At 50.1% G+C, this 16,609-nt stretch overlaps 1 protein-coding gene across 1 annotated transcript in view; it reads right to left on the bottom strand.

Moving 5' to 3' along the window:
• The window catches only part of IGFBP5 (insulin like growth factor binding protein 5), a 23,760-nt gene extending 7,151 nt beyond the window's left edge, over positions 1–16,609 (bottom strand). Inside the window, exon 1 of the mRNA XM_085066850.1 lies at positions 15,293–16,609. Coding sequence (XP_084922976.1) covers positions 15,293–15,623 — 331 coding nt within the window. The 5' untranslated portion in view covers positions 15,624–16,609. The remainder of the gene's footprint in view (positions 1–15,292) is intronic.

Here is a 16,609-nt window from a genome sequence, read left to right as displayed (position 1 = left end):
TCCCAGGAATCCCCTCTGGCACCCATGTCTGGGGCTGGAAAAGGCACTGCCAGGGTATCTCCCTGGGCTGCCCGTAAGGGGAGGGAGGTTTCACATTGGTGCTGGCAACCCTCCAGCAACACAAGAGGGGCACAGCTCATTACTTCTGCAATAAAAAGTAAGTGAGGCACAGCTTCTTAGGGCAATCCTAAGAAATAAAAACAAATAACAAATGAAGGGCACAAGGCAGCGAGGATTCAGTCAGAAAAACAGCACTGGGTGTCCAGTCCCCAGGACTCACCATGCAGTGGGTGTTAGCAGCAGCTCAGAATGAGCTGGGGACTAATGTGGAGCCCTTTCAGCAAGGGAAGATGGGAGTCACAGGAGCCCTGTGCTCTTGCTGACAACTGATGTGCACTAAAAGCTGCTCAGCTCCCAACCCGAGTCCAGTGCTTGTTGCAGGGCTGAAAAAGCACCTGGAACTGCCCCCCCCTTCACTCTTCCTAGCATGCATGTGTTCCCCTTCAAGTGGGAACATATGCTTGGGATGTCATACAACAAGGGATGGCAGTGATGGGACTCCTTCAGCTGTGACTCAGCAGTGGTGTCTAGTTTGGGTTTTTATATCCCAGTGATAAGTCCTTGAAGGGATCCCTTTCCTCCACCCTCTAGTGTTTTTTATAGCCTAATTTCCTTCAGCAACAAGGCTGACACAGCCACTTCTTCTAACAAGCCAGTTTTGACAAACTGAAGGGCAGAGGTCTCTGACACAAGAAACTCTTGACAAACTCTGGGCAGGTGGTGAGGGACCTTGCCGGTGCCAGGAGGAGAGGGAAAGGCAGAGCTGGGGCATGCAGCACCCATGCAGCCCCCCCTCCCTTCTCTTCCTGGCTGGCCCATCCACATCAACCTGCAGCTGCTCACTGCAGCCAGGACCAGACGCTCACGTCAGCATCTCCAGCACTCTTGCACCCGCCTGCCCACCCACACCCACCAGCTCATTCATTAACCTCAGTCTGCCCCAGGGCTGGCTCATGGCAGGCAGCATTGGCACCGCTGTGCCTCCACGCCTGAGGAGATGCTCGCAGGAGCAACACCCCGTTTCCCCAAATGAGCCCTACTTGTGTCTGAGACTCAGAAAAGAGACTCAGAGGGAGCTCCTCCTCCCTCACTGTCAGGTTCTGGCCTGCCACACAGCCCCTTCCTGCCAGCCTGGCAGCAGTCTGCAGAGGCAGAGCTGCATCTCTGGGGGCACAAGGCATGGGCAAAGCACACTGCATCTCTGTGCGTGTAGGACATGGGTGGGAGGGCCCTACTCACGGTGTCCCCAGGCGAGGGATAGTGGGAAGCAGGAGGTGGGTGGTTTGCAAGGCTCCATTCCTTCTCCCCACAACTCAGGAGGAGTTGTAGAGGTCCCAAGCTTGCTGGCCCAGAAAAATGACAAAGAATGACATTGCTGGCCAAGCTGAGGATGCCTGGCTACCCTGAAGGTGGCACATGGGCTGTAACCACCTCAAAGAGATGTTGACCCTACAGCCAAGATAGGACACAGAACTCAACTCAGAGCCACCCCACGGCTTCATGTCTGGTCTGAAGTGCTAGTTCCGAGGGAAAAAAGGGCAAGCATCTGGAAAAGCTCTTGAACCAGGCCAGGCCAAAAGGACTGTGGTGATAATGGTGATGATGATGATGACCCATGAGCCCTGGGAGGTAGAAAACACCCATAGCAGAGTGTGGGCTGTCTTCTGCCCTGGGCTGAGGGCACAGTGTCTTCTCCCCACTCCAGACTAGCCAGAGGAAGCTCTGTAACAGGAGCCACTTCCAACTGTTTCCTGTAGAAGGGAAGGGGAGTAGCAAAATACCAGGCACTGTTTCTGGGAAGCCACAAATTGCTCCTGTCTGGCTGCCTGCTGTCCTCCACAGATACCACCCAGGGCAGACTACACATCGTCCTGCCCCAGATCAAAACCCAGCCTGATGCTCCTGGGCTTCAGACACTTTAGACCCATGTGAGGTCCCAATAAGGTGGGGGGTGCATTCACATGGGGGAGCAGAGTGTGTGGGAACACTACATCCCTTCCTGCTGGCATTACAGAGTGGAGCACGAAAAACTTTTTCCAAATGCCTGGGAGGCTTGAATTTCTAACACATTTTCATTGGTTTCTGGCAGAAAGGATCTATTGACCGCTGCTTCTAATGATCTGTGCTCATTACAGCCACAGCCCACTGCTAGAGGACTTGCTGTCCTGTTCAACACCACTCCCAAAAGCCACATGCACCTAAGAAGTACATGCACAACCACAGCACAACCCTGCTAAACAGCCCTCTTGATTATTATAATGATCATTGTTATTTACAGCATAGGCACTAACATAATACACCACTTAAGCAGGAAGGTGTTGGAGAAAGACTTAATGGGGATCTCAGTTAAACCTTTAGCACAGGAATAACAAATATCACTGGTGGAGACCTTGAGAATTTGCCCAGTCCTTCCTCTGCCCCCAAAATCAGCCATTGCTGTTCAGAGGTGCACACTGCAAATGGGGCTTATACAGGAATTCCGTTCTTACGTACCTAGTTGGTAAAAACCCTCACTGAGTATTTCCCCCAGCTGCCTTTCCCAGTTGTTGCCACTCCAGTGGAGGGGACATGCCTAACCTACACCAAAACTTCCTGGTATGGGCAGGCAAGTTCCTCCCTGACCTGGACTTGACCTGTGGCCACGACAGGAAAACAAATTCCTTCTTCCTGGTCAGCACACAGAGACAGCCACTGTGTTTGCATTCTCAAGATTCAGGCAGGGAAGGGATAATGCAGGCAGCAAAGGGATGCAAAGTGAGTAGTGTCATCTCATCTCGCACCCTTTGGCAGCTGGAGAGCACAACTGAGCAGAAGTATTCCTGAGCTCCCCAGAGGCCACCAGAGCCAGCCCAAGCCTAGGAGCTTTCACTCGCCTAATGAAGGAGAGCTCATTTACATCCCTGTCACAGGCACAGCCCCCGGCGCGGTAGCAACCGGGCTGCACACCCACAGGGGTGGTCAGCAGAGCAGCCCAGGCACTCCGGGTCAGTGCTGAGACCACCGCCCTGGTGAGGTCAGGCGGTGAGCTCAGCAGCCGCCCAGCCCATCTGGCACCCACTGGAGGAGGAGCAGCCAGGGCTGGGGATGGAGGTTCCAGCCAGTCCCTCCGCTAGCCCAGGGTGTTGGCTGCCGGAGAGCCAGCTGCAATGTGCCTTGGACTTTGAACGAACTTTTGTGCTTTGGTGGGGTCTTGGCATCAAGCCGGTGCAGTCTATCTGCTAGGGACTGGAGAGGGAGCACGCTGGTAATGCTTGCAGGTGATGAGAGGCTCAGAGGAGACACCACACACCAAGGAGGAAAGAAAAACAGCAGCCCTGTTAGGACTGCCACCCCACCTCCCACAAGCAATGTGCAACAGACACTTAAAACAAATCTATGTCACATAACACCCAAATGCTAACACTGAGGTGTTCTGGATGGCTAAACTCCATGTGTAAGTCATTGCAGAGATGCTGCACCCTCCAAATTGTGACCAGCCCCACCACTTGGCTTGGGTGTTGATTTTGGGGTGGCATGACATATCTCTGGAATCTCCACTCTCTTCTCCTGTGACTCCAATGGTCACACTTAGGCCTCCAAAAAGTTCAGTCCACCACCTCTTCAGTCTTGGTCCCCTTGCAGCCTGTGATGGATTTCTCATGGACCAAGCCGTTGTGCAGGCACAAAGAGCAGTAGTAAAAAAACAGACCCTATTTTCTTCCCTGGGAATCACAAACTTCAAGAGCTGCCAAAGGCAGCAAAACACTTTTGTGACTTGCAGACTGGGGAGACTGGGGAAGAAGTCTCTAGCAGCCAAAGCACTGTGAACTGCTCCTAAAAACACCCACTTTGCCCCACCACACCCAGTCACCAACCAAAGACACATGATTAGAATCCAAACAGTCCATGGCTCAAAAGCCACACAAGCTTTTGGAAAATGGGCTCTGGGGTATTCCAGTATCTTATATCCCTGTGACAATATGGTGGAAGTTGATGAGACCTCACTCCCTTGTTCCACTGAGACACCTTTTAAGGGAAGGATATGGATCAGTAAGACCAAGCTCAGAGAAGAGATGGAAAAGCATCCAGAGGGTTTGCTTGGAAGGCTACGACTTATCTCAATTTTATTAAGCCAAGAGCCAGGAGGATGCTTGGGAACAGCATCAGAATACCTGAAGGGCCTCAGAGAGCAGACACTGATGGCAGAGGGATGTGCTATTCTGTGGCCTTTTTTTTTAAGTTACTGTTTGGGCTTTGCTGAACTAGTCTGGAAGACCAGCTCTTTCTCAGGTGATTAATGTCTTCTCAGCAGAAACCTGTGGATGCAGATTCTGCTGTATCAGCCAGGGCTCACCTGCAGAGCATGAATATCAGGTGCTTGGGCTGCCCCCAGGTTCACACAGGACTCATGGGAAAGGGAGATCATAATCCTGATGACCTCGGTGTCCTCATACAGAGCTGGATAGGGGAGAAATGCAGCTCGGCATGTGGAAAAGGAGCTCTCAAGGGAACCAGCTCATGTTTTGGTCTGCTCTGGATGTGCAGCACCTATCTGTAGGAACGGATCTCTGGGTCAGCACCACTTCTCCGCAGTGCCAGCAAATGCCATGGCTGTGGGAGAGGTACAGCTATGGGAATAGGAAGGATCTGTGTTGCTATGTGCCAAATGGTACTTTCCTGAGCTGCCCTTCCTCGCTGCAGCCACAAAATAAAACTCTCTGGGAGAAACTCTGTAAAGCAAGGAGAAAAGCAGGTTTGGATATGGGGAGCTCCATGATGGGAGCCCCTTCCCTACATGTTGCTAGCTGTTAATTCAGCAGCCTCCAAGCACCCGTATTGTGCTGTAAGAGCCAACCTTGGGCATCAGCTGGTGGGCTACACTGGTGCTGCCTTGAGATCTAGAAGCAAAGAGTGGGGCTCACCAGGAGGTGTTGTCTTTTTCTCTCCAAGGAGTTCCCAAATCTGTTTACAATCAGTTCTCCATGCAGATGTGGGAATTTGCAATGCACATACAAGACACACCAAGACCAGGTGAGGGTCTGAGTCAATAGGCAGCATACCAAGATCCTCTGTGTTCTCATGACAATGATTTCTGTCCAAAAGACAACCCAAAATCTCTAACCAGTTAAAGAATTGGGAAACTTTCCAGAGTTTCTCCTTCCGGTAAGATGATGAAGAAACACACATCCATTTCAATTAAATGATGCTGATGTGCACCATCTTGCAAAATTGCAGGCACTCTGTTGCTAGATAGCTGCTTTTATCAGACTGACATTTCCTGAACAAAGTTATCTTCCAGAGACCTGAACTGGCAAGTGGAGGGGAAGGAAGTATTGCAGGGTTAGATTTATATCACGAAGCTCCTGTTGCTGATGCACTGATGATAGGAAGATAAAACGTATTTCCTTCACATCATCTGGAGACTGCAGATGTTCCCCATTCCATATGCTGAAATTGCAGAAGAAGCTGAGAGCTGAATTATGACCCACAGAAATCTAAATAAGTAATCTTTCAATATCAGAGTGACCAAGACATATTTTTCCTTCCTGGAAAGAATGAAATAATTCAGCCTTTCTCAGTCTTGCATCTTTTCCAATAAATCCACCCTAGTGATGGATTTCATTGGTTGCAGTAAAGGAGACAAAACCCACACCAAGCTGCCAAGACACTAAGAGCAGAAAAGAGCAAAGAAAGAAAACTCAGAGAAGACTGCATGATAATCTCTGCCTAACCAACAATAAATGTGCTAAATCTGGATTAGCTCCTGACAGGCACCATTGAATGGTTTACCAGCAGTTTCTCCATGAGGCTTATCTGTGGCAAAAAGATGAGAACAGACATGCTTTAAGGTTTCTCAATGAAAACAAAAGGTTATTTGTTTTGATCATTTGGCCACCAGAGATGACTTCAAAAAATGTTGCTGCACCTGTAGAAATGAAGGAGGTGTGATGGGCTGGAAGAGAACCCTAATAGTGTCCATCAACTATCATTACTGTATGAGAAAGAAGCAGGCAGAGGGACTTTTTTGGATGCAGGCAACTCAACATCAGCAATGGGGAATGGGTAACTAGGGAGAAGGAGTAGGTAATTTGCCCTCTTGGACTATGTGGGGCTTGTCTTTCAAACTCAGGTGAAGACTGGTATCAATATACATGAGACATCAAGAAACCTGGATTTAAAAGCAGGTCCTGCCAGGATGCTGATGCTATTTTGATTTATGAAACCCAAATATTACAAATCATAGTAGAGTCAGGTGCTAAGAAGGCCTTAGAAGCTGACCCATAACCAAAAGAGTGCTGCTGGTGGCTATCAAGAGCTGGGATATCAGTGTGGATATTGTATCTTTTTACCTTAAGGTACAGTACAAAATCAAGAAAAAAATCCTGTATTAAAGGAGATGATCCTGAGAAAAGGATGTCCTACCAAAAATGTAAGCACTACAGCTTATGCCAACCTTTCTGGCTTGCTTACAGATGAAGGCGGCTTTTGCCTTTTGGACAGAGTTTTGAATCTGATTTCGTTTCCTGTTGAGCAGAAGTTTTAACAACTGTCCTGCTAGTCCTGAATCCAGGAAATGCTGCTCCCACTAGAGGCTGGTGGTCGGCATCCCAAGATCTGTCCCCACAGATGGTTACTGAGGGTCTCTGTTGGCCTCAACAGCAGTCAGGAACTGAAAGAGCCAAGAAAGCCAAACCCTTTGCTCACCCCGAAGAGAGAGGAAAAGGCACATCAAGGTGGAGTGCGGAGATGCACCTGTGTCAGGTGCTGGACAAGAACTGGTACAACACCAGAAGTATTTCAGGTGTGCAGCTGTGATTGTAAACTCCAGCCTAGCCTGGATTAACTTCTAGGCCGTCAGCCTCACTTTCACAGTTTTGCCTTAAACCAGATGGAAAAGCTGTGTGAGATCATCCATTGCTCATCTCAATGTCAGCACCAGATGACACATCATCACATGCACCATCCATCCTGGCTATTAACACCTCTGAGGGATGAGATTTCCAACCTCTGCCCTCAGGACTCCCTTCTTTCTCAATGGCTTCTTCTCTCAGAAAACCTTTGCCTGCAGTAGGCCTGGCTGTTATTTTATCTCTCACTCCACCTAAGTAGGACCACAAGAAAGTACCAGAAGCTTGACATTCACACTGACAATACTGACAAGGAGAGATTTGCCCAAGCTTGATCCTAATGGATGACTCTTGCCTCTCTTAGCCATTTTCCACACTGTACTACTGCATACAATAAGCAATTTCTTTTGGTCCAGTACAATGCAAACATGTTTTTGAATGTTAAAAAAATATCATGGATCTCTTGATGGAGAAAAGGGTACAGATCTCCATTTTGGGGTCTGAAATTCCATGAAGGACAACTGATCCCTCCTTGTTGCCACAGGTCTGGAGCCTTTCTGCAATGATAAAATCCTTGTTGCACTTTGCTGTTTCTCTTGCCATCTCAGGCCACCACTGCTTTTACAAAACCAAATAAATGGACATTGAAATAGTTATGAAATGATGCAGTAGAATTTCACCCACATCTGCTATTTCATCATGAAAGGAGGACTCACAAGGGAAAGCAATGACTGTATGTCACTTCGTATTTAGTTATAATTAAAATTTCTTAAGACGTATAAGTAGCTGTGGCAGCACCATAATTGATGGCTGGACAGGTATAAGTCGTACAATTCTTCCCTAGTAAAACTTTTCTTCTTTTCCAGCATTTCTTTCAAATTAGGAAGTGAAAGCCAGGTTCCATAGTTTTCACTGGCTTATTTAATTAGAGATTTTCACCATTAGCCTAACACATAACATCTGATTTCTTAAGCATGAATAAAAAATGGCTCTGTTGATTTAATTGTCTTCTGATGAATCCCATCTGTATTTGGAAAAGTAAAATATTTCTACTGTTTTTTACAAGAAAGAATTATGAATATTGGCTAACTTTGCCCCCTACGTTACCTTTAAGAAACATTCCTTCTTCTGTTTAGCTACGCAATCTTTTCCTTAAGTATCTGTCAGGATTACCTTCTTGCCCTTAAATAGCAACCAGACAAGTTATCTCCATCAACATAACAATTATCTCCATCAGTGAGCCAGCTGTGTCCATCCAACAAGCAAACAAACCAAACTGCAACAACAGCCCTCGAGGCTCAAAGCTGCAAAAACTGCTCCAACTTTACCAGAGCCAACAGCCTTCACTTTGGCCCCCCAGTCCTTTGAGGACTGATGCAGCTGGTTCCCATTGAGGGCAGGGGTGCCCAAATGCCGTTGCTTCTCTAGCCCTAGAGGAAAAGTACTCAGCATCTTGCAGGATCAAGACCTGCTGGGCTAATAGGGAGCAATGTGCCAGTTTGCTTTGGGAGATATTGACCCCCCATTCTCACATTCTGCATGGAAGAGACAGTAGCACTGGGGTGGAGTTACAATGAAGAATGACGGGAATATCAGAGTGGTCTGGAGAATGAGGCCATAATGAGAACAAGGCTTTGTGCATGCACACAAAAGAAATGCCCACTGACTTCCCAAGCGTAAGTTTAACATGCCTTCTCAAAGTTTAACCTGTTGACCAGAGACTCTCTCTCTCACGCTTGTCCTGGAAACATCATAGACAGACAGAAAACTTACTAAAACATGCTGAGAAATTGATTCCTTGAGAGCAAATTTGCCCATGTCAAATCACTGAGAGTCCCAAATTTCTGCAAACACATTATGCTGGCTCCTGCTGGGATTAACTTCAAGCAGTGGATTGACATGAACACTAAGGGGTCCCCTCAGATCACTAGCATCAAAGAGCCACCTCAAGAACATCTTGCTGAGAGTTGCCTTGGCTACACAGCTGAAGGAACAGAGTCTCTTGTGGGGATTGAGTGGCAAGGGGATGGGGGATGTCACCAGATGTGATGGGACCTTCCAGGATGACCTGAGGCATGAATCATGAACCATGCCCAGTGATCTTAAATGGGCAGCCAAATGATCCAGGAGTATTGGCACAACTGCTGCCCCACTCCATGTCCCACAGGTAGCACTCTGTACTGCCTTGGAGAGAGAGAGCTGGTGTGGAGGTCTTAGGGGATTCTGGCATGGGGGGTCAGGTATTCCTCTCCTCACCAGCAGAGCCTCCTCACACTGTTGGCTATTTCTGTCCTGATGATAAACAGATAATAACTACTTTTTCTCTTTAAAATCTCCTTATAAATGACTAGGTGGCTATCAGGCTGGCTGACAGACATCTTTAGATCATGTCTGGCCTCTGCATGCCCCACGTCTTTGGGTCCTTTTGCTTCCTCTTCTCAGTGCTGGAGATTGCTTCCCCTGCCCTCAGCAGCTACATCTCAGCTAATGTGCCATCTTTTCCCAGTTCAGTTCTTCTTTCACACCTTTCCCAAGGCCCGTTGCTGCTGCCTGGGCATAGGGAAGTTTGCAGGAACCCAGAATCCTCAGTACCCCTGGCACCATCTCCTCCACCTATGATACCAGGCATCAGTGGCCTTGCAGGTAGACTGGGGGCCCTTTGCAAGTCACAACTTCTCCACACCTTTGCTGTGGAAGACATGGGAAAATCTCCCCTCAAGAAACCTCTCCGTGTATTATCTTAGCCTGGACAGAAAACACAACCCACCCTCAAGCACAGGAGGTGAGCTTGGATCCACACAGCTGGCTGAGAGGAGCACAGATCTTGCATCTATCTCCTTCCTCACCTCCCATTGTTTGATATGCTCACCTGGTGCATCTAATTTCTGAGCCCTCAGTGGGAGGAGAGGTGGGCTGATCTGTATGCCACTATCTGATCTTGATGGCAAAATACCGATGTGCCAGTTGTAACCAGAACCCCTGCATCTAAGAGAGGTTTGTGTGTGCTGCCTGGAAACCACTCTGCCTCCAGAGACAAGAATGCTCCGTGTGTGTGCTTGCACACATTAAATGTTTATGCAGGCGTGTGTGGGTGTGTGAACACGGGTACATGTGTGTGTATGCTCACACACATATCTTCCCTGTGCATATTAATCCTGCTCCTTGGCAGCCCACATCGAGGGGCAGGTGTGCTCCAGCCAAATTCTCCACTTATGTCTGGCCTTGAATTTGCACTACTAAGTGGCTGGGTTTAAAAAAAAAAAAAAAAAGGCAGGATTTGCTGTGCCATGGGCACTCTCATCTGCCCTGTGAGCTAGCACAGGGAAACGAGCCACAAGTGTTCTTAGCAGCTCCCCCCGCTGAGGACAGCAAGCCCCGGAGGGACTGAGGTTCCCGCCACCCTTCCCAGGGTGCTCCCAGGCTTTTCAGTTTGCATGAAGAGTTTTGGGAAACGCTGCTGCTCTAACAGCTCCCGCAGCTGCTGCTGCTGCATCTGCGGCTCCTCGGGCCCGGGGCGAGCAGAGCTTCCAGCGGTCGTTAGGAGGAAGCAGAGCACCGCGCTCCGTGTGCGGCAGCGCCGGGTGCCGCCTCTCCTCCTCTGCCTCCCCCTCCGCCCTGACACGTGTGCCAAACTGAGCGACAAAAGGCACTGGGGGATGTCTCTGCAGCTGGCACAGAAGGTACCCAATCTCTCCTACCCGCCTCTGTCAAGCCTGAGGGGACACCCCGCAGTCAGGCAAACGCTTCCAGTCGCACATGACTGTGCTCATGTCACTGACGTGCCAAAGCCGCGACGATCATCTGGGCACAGGATGCTGCTGCTGCTAGAGTATCGACACAAGGAGGCACAATGGCCTCCTCCAGCATCCCTCAAGTTTGCAGAGGCTGCCGTTTGAGACCAGCCCGTTCTCCACGGCGGTGGTGCAAGGTCTGGAGGGGCTCCGTGCACTGACCTGGAGTGGCTCCAGGGCTGTGCGGAAGGTCGGGGCCAGCTCGATCACTCACGCACGCACAGAGCCACGTCTTTTCTCCGGTGAACTCTGCTGGCACTCGGCAGGAATTTCATTTGGATCAACTACTTAATATTCTCCCTCCTTCCTTAGAAACCAGGCTGCTGAAAAATCCTTCCAGCCAAGGCCCCTCCTTTCCTGTTTGAACCACCCCATCCCTTCCTCCCCCGTACACACACACACCGCAGAAACCCAGCTCTCGCTGGCACCTGATGGATTTCACCTTTTTTTTTTTTTTTAAGTATATTGTTATTGTTGTTGAAACTCCAGATCAAAAGAAAAATGGAGATTTTCCTGTTTTGTATCTGAGGTTTTGCAGGCCTGTTGATACTAGCTTTTACCTTGACAGCTCGGAGCTGCTTCGCACAATGGACCTGCTGCTCGCACCAGCCGGGTCCCTCCCAGAGTGACACATGTGCACAAGACAGCGCATCCCGAGTGCCCTGCTCCCTTGACCCCTGCCCTTACCCCTCACCCTTACCCCGGACATCGGCATGGCTCTGCCCACCTGCCTCGCCACATCCCCTTCACCCACCCCTAAGCCCTGCATCCCCAAATGTAGAGCAGGAGAGTATGGGAAGGGGGAATGGGGTGTGGCAGGGAATATGTTGGGGAGCAATAAAGGACAGCACCAAACACAAGCCGCAGGAAATTTGGGCTCGGCAGCACTCCTCCTCCTTTCAGCTGACACAGCAAAGATGATTTTCTTAGGGCTAATTCTCCAACCCCCCCTCCCCCCTTTCCCCTCCTGGTTATCGTTGGCTCACGGTTTCATGAGGAAACTTGCCAAGTCTTGCTCGCTTTCTAGAAAGAGAGCAGGAATGAGAGAGAAGGAAATATTTGACAACCTTTGTTTTTCCATGAGCCTTTTTAGGGCAGCAGGCTCCAATCTGTGCCCTCCGCTCCTCAGTGCTCAGCCTGACCTTGCTGTCTCAGCAGGAGGAAGTCTGGCAGGAGCACAGGGGAGAAAAATGGAAAGACGTGGTATATTTCAAAGGAAACCTAAACAAAACAGAGAAAACCCAGAATCCTGCAGCCTGTGCCATAAATGAAGCTCATTCATGTTTTTTTTACCAGGAACAGTCAATTGCAGACGTGATGTTTGGCTTTCACTAAAGGACAGTGTCTGACTGTTGTGGCAAGAAGGACTACAGGGACCATCCTGTCAGTACCTACATATCCATCTACTTAAAACAAGCTCTACTAAGGCTCTTTAATCCCACACTTGCTTTCATTGCAGACCTCTCATCAAACCAGGAGTACATTCTGCTCATTACCTCTAGCATTCCTCAGTACCACTGTGCCCAGCATACATATGAGGAAACTGAGGCATGTTACCCACGAGCATCTTGCCCCCAGGCAAGACATCTGCTCTACAGGATCTGCTCTACTTGCAGCACTGTTTGATGCATTTCCACCTTGCCCATAAGGTGGAAAGCATCTGCAATTTTAGACTTGGCCAGCACGAGGGCAGAAATAGATAGAAATGCAGTTTGATCTAGTCCTTGCCACTGTCACATAGTTTATTTTACAGAGTACTGATTTTTTCTCAGCAGTTCGCAGCTGAGGGCCAATTTTGGTCATTGATAGATGGGAGGGCCAGGCCAGCTTCCCCAGTGCACAGTCCTTGTGCTGCTGGCCAAACTGGCAGAGGCCAGAAAGTTCAAGTCGAACTTCATTTCTTTTCTTGCCCTGTTGCTTAGAAACATGCCTATGAAAATATACTTTGTTCTCACACGCTACCAGTCGAATGCCAAGTGACTTTTTTTCTCCCTCTCCCCTCCTGAGGAATTCCTGATTTATTTTTTATTTCTTTTTTGCAATTGCACAAATCTCAAGAGGAGCCTGCTGGTCTCCTGTGGCTTCTTGCAGCAGCCTTTCCAATCCAGGCTCATCTGCTGTCTGCAAACAAAACCTGTCAAAAAGAGGCCCCTGCGGCACTCAAAGAGTCCAAACTGGAAGTGCAGGTAGTGCCAGGGGGTTGGTTTGCAAGACAAACCTGCCACCGCTTTCCTGTCCCTCACCTTGTTCATTCAACGGGTGTTCCCCATCCCAAGAAAATCAAAAGCAGCAGAATTGCAAGGGAGCTGGCTAAAGTTTCCACACAAAGCACCTGCTAAAGGACCAGTTTCTTTGGGAAGTGCGAGACAGGTGAAACAGAAGGAGATTTATACTGGGAGCCAAGCACCAAAGCTTTTCCAGGTGTCTGTATGGGGCATCCTTGGCACAGGCACGAGGATGGGCCCTGCTGTCCTGCTGGGTTTCAGCTTCATGGCTTTGCCCTCCTGACCACACTGACCACACGGCCTGCCCCTGGCCACGCACACACACGTGTAGAGTAAATAAACACCGGGATGACGCGCTCTGGAATACTTCACGTATCTCCGCTGGCAGCAGTCACTGCCCAGCTTCCTGGGCTCCACGGCAGGAACGTGCCTCCTGGCCTCACCCTCTGCTCCCTGTGCAGGTTGGCTCCCAACCCTCATCCTTTCCAGCTTCCCTTCAAAAAACCAAGCTCAGTTTTGCTGTTTCTGGCTGATTAAAGGGAGTTTGGACATCTGATGTCATTCGAGGGAGGGGGGAAGTTATTAAACAGAATTTGGTTTTGCTCTGAAGGATGGAGCGTAGCAACGCAACCACTGCCTGCAAGCAGCAAAGGGGAAAAATAATAAAAGCATTGAGATTTATTAGGTGCTAGAAAGGAGAAACGGATTCCCATTGCATGGGTATAAGCAGATGCTTGCTAACAAGTAAAAATGACTTTTTCATGGACCAAAAAAAGTGAGGGTTTCTGTTTGTTTTTCTTTTCTTTTTTGCCAAGTGATCCCCCGGACATAGAGACACCCTTCCTTACTTCCCCTTCACACTGTGGCAGAAATACAGATGTATTTGGAGGAATCTAGGGAATGTGTCCTCACACAAGTGAAAGGATCCAGAAACTGGAGTGAAATGAGTGCCAAAATGAAGGAGCACCTTCTTTCATGCTTTTGTCACGTGCAAGGTGCAAACATTTCAGAGGCTTGGCCTTGCAGTGGTGCTGCTGTGCTTGCCTTCATGCTTGCTTTTAACCTGTTCTTTCCCGTTATTAGCCACACCACCATTATTTTTTGCAAACACATACCCTGTCCCTAATGCACCTGCTCTCTTCACCACCCTGGGCTAAAACCCATCGCCCAACAAAGATGTCCAGCAGTTGGCAGCCAGGCTGTAGCGATTCCAAGGAGGAAGTGTGAGGCAGAGCAACAAACCTCAGGGTGGCTGAGGACTTTGGGAATGGGACAGTTGGTTGTAAGGATATACCCTGCTCTCATCTGTACTGCAATCTACAGAGATCAGCTTGGGCCCCAGAGCAAGGTGGAGGATATGGTGATAGAAGGATGTCAGGGAGAGGGTTGAAGACAGGGATGTGGGAAAGATGTAAAGGATGCAGCTGGGGAAGGACTGGAATGCAGCTGTGAATAAGAGGATGCATCTGGGAAGTGGGGAAAGAAAACCTTTCCACTGCAGATGGGACAACCAAGAGGCAAGGGTGGGAGACACTGTGAGATGATGCAACAGGAGGTTTGGCCACAGCACAGATGGAAACAAGGATGGGAAAAGTGGCAGGGGACATGGAAGAACAGTTAGGGGGATGGAAGAGTACCCACAAAGAAGGAAAAGCAACTGTGGGTGTGGGTGTAAGAACAGCTAGAAAGACGCAAAAGTAGCTGGAAAGGAGGAAAAGCAATAGTGGGGTGAAAGAGCAGCCAGGGGAAGTGGTGGTGGACGAGAAGCAAACAGAAAAGATGGAAAAGCAACCGGGGGCTTGGAAAAGCTGCTCGTGGAGGGGGTGGGGAGGAGAAAGAATGGGGAAATGGCTAGAAAGATGGAAGAGCAGTCAGTGTGTAGCTGTGTGAGAGAAAGAGAAAAATCAGGCAGAAAGACAGAAAAGTAGCCACAAAGATGGAAAAGCAGCTGGTGGTGGTGCAGGGGAATGGAAGAGCCGGGAAGGCAAAAAAGCACACGGCGGGGGAGGGGGCTCGAAGCGCAGGGGGGGAGGGTGGGGATGGAAAACCGGGCGGAAAGATGGAAAAGTAGCCGGGAAGGCGGAAAAGCAAGCGGGGACATGGAACAGCACCTGGGAAGATGGAAAAGCAGCCGGCGGGATGGGAAGGCAGCGGCGGGGGCAGGGAAGAGCAGCCAGTGGGAGGGAGCAGAAAAGCAAGCGGAAAGATGGAAAGGGAGCCGGAAAGACGGAAAAGCAAGCGGAGGGTCATGAAAGAGCACCCGGAACGAGGGAAAAGGCAGCCGGGAGCCGGCGGTGGGGTGGAAAAAGCAGACGGAAAGATGGAAAAGGAGCCGGCAAGGCGGATAAGCATCCGGGAGAGCTGCGGATGGTGGATCGGGGTCACTCACCGGCCTTGGCTTGCTCGCGGTAGCTCTTCTCGCTGAGGCAGACGGCGGTGCCGTGGAGCAGGGCGTGCAGCGGCTTCTCCTCGCCCTGGCGCGGCAGGCAGCGCAGCCCGCGGGCGCAGCGCTCGGTGTAGACGCCGCAGGGCTGCCCGGCGGGCAGGGCGCAGGTGAGGCAGCAGCCGCAGCCCGGCTCTTTCACCAGCTCGCAGCCCAGCGGCGGCGGCGGGCAGAGCGACAGCGCCTTGGCATCGCAAGGCTCGCACTGCACGAAGGAGCCCAGGCACCGCGACAGCCCCGGGCAGGCGCCCAGCAGCACCAGGAACCGCAGCAGCATCGCGGCGGGGATGCTGCGGGACGGGGCGCGGGGGGCTGCCGGGAGCGGGCGGCGCTGGCTTTCCGCTTGCCCCTTCAGGGGCAAAAAAAAAAAGGTAAAAAAGAAAAAAAAGAAAAAAATTAAAGAATATTTTAAAAATTCAAAAAGGAAAGCGCAGCCCCTCCTTGCAGGCGCCCCACTATGGGGTGTATTCTCGGGGTGCGAGAGGTCCTGCTTTTCTTTTGGCGTTGGGAGAGGGGGGACGTCTAGATTTCCCTTTTTTGTCTTTTTTTTTTTTCCTTCCCCCCTCCCTGTTTATCCTTTCAGCTTTTTCTCGCCTCGAAAGGGGGAATTCGCACCGCGATCCGCGGGAGCGCAAAAAAGAGGGAGGGAAGGAGGGGGGAAGGGGAGCGAAGCCTGCAGGGGTTGCACAGCCTACAGGTTGCAGGGGGAGGCGTGGGGGAGCAGGGGGGTTTGGGGAGGTGGGACGATTTCACACACTCACTCACTCATGCACACACACACACTGTTCCCAAAAGGCTGGGAGGAGGCAGGTTGGGAAGGGAGCAAAGTTCCTTGAAAACCAGTGTCCTGCTAATAATGCATCAAAGCAGTCAAGAGGAGGGAAAAAAAAAAAAAAAAAAACCGCAGGAGAAGGAAGAGGGGCTGCAAAGGTCCCCTCCCCTCTCTCTTCTTCTGCAGGAGAAAAAGTCTCTCCCGACGCAGCGAGCTGCTAGGAAGCTTGGTATGAAGCAAAGTTGTGTTTCGATCGGCTCTGTTCAACTCTCCCGCTTTCCTCTTCCAAGATTTGCAAAGAAAAAAAAAAGACCAAAAGATAAAAAAAAAAAAGAAAAAAGTTTTCTGCAAAGTTGGAGCGTTTTGTTGCAAAGTCTGCAGAGGAGCGGTAAAAAATCAGGGGGAAGGGGAAAAAAAAAGAGGAAAAAAATCCACTTTGTAGATCTCCCAACACTTTTCCCCTGGAGAAGTTTCTAAAGAGACTGAATACT

The sequence above is a fragment of the Lichenostomus cassidix genome, chromosome 7 (genome assembly GCF_008360975.1).
Source record: "Lichenostomus cassidix isolate B80296 chromosome 7, HeHo_3.0, whole genome shotgun sequence".
Lineage (NCBI taxonomy): Eukaryota > Metazoa > Chordata > Aves > Passeriformes > Meliphagidae > Lichenostomus > Lichenostomus cassidix.
The sequence above is the reverse complement of the archived record's forward strand: the minus strand, read 5'-3'. Positions and strand labels throughout refer to the sequence as shown.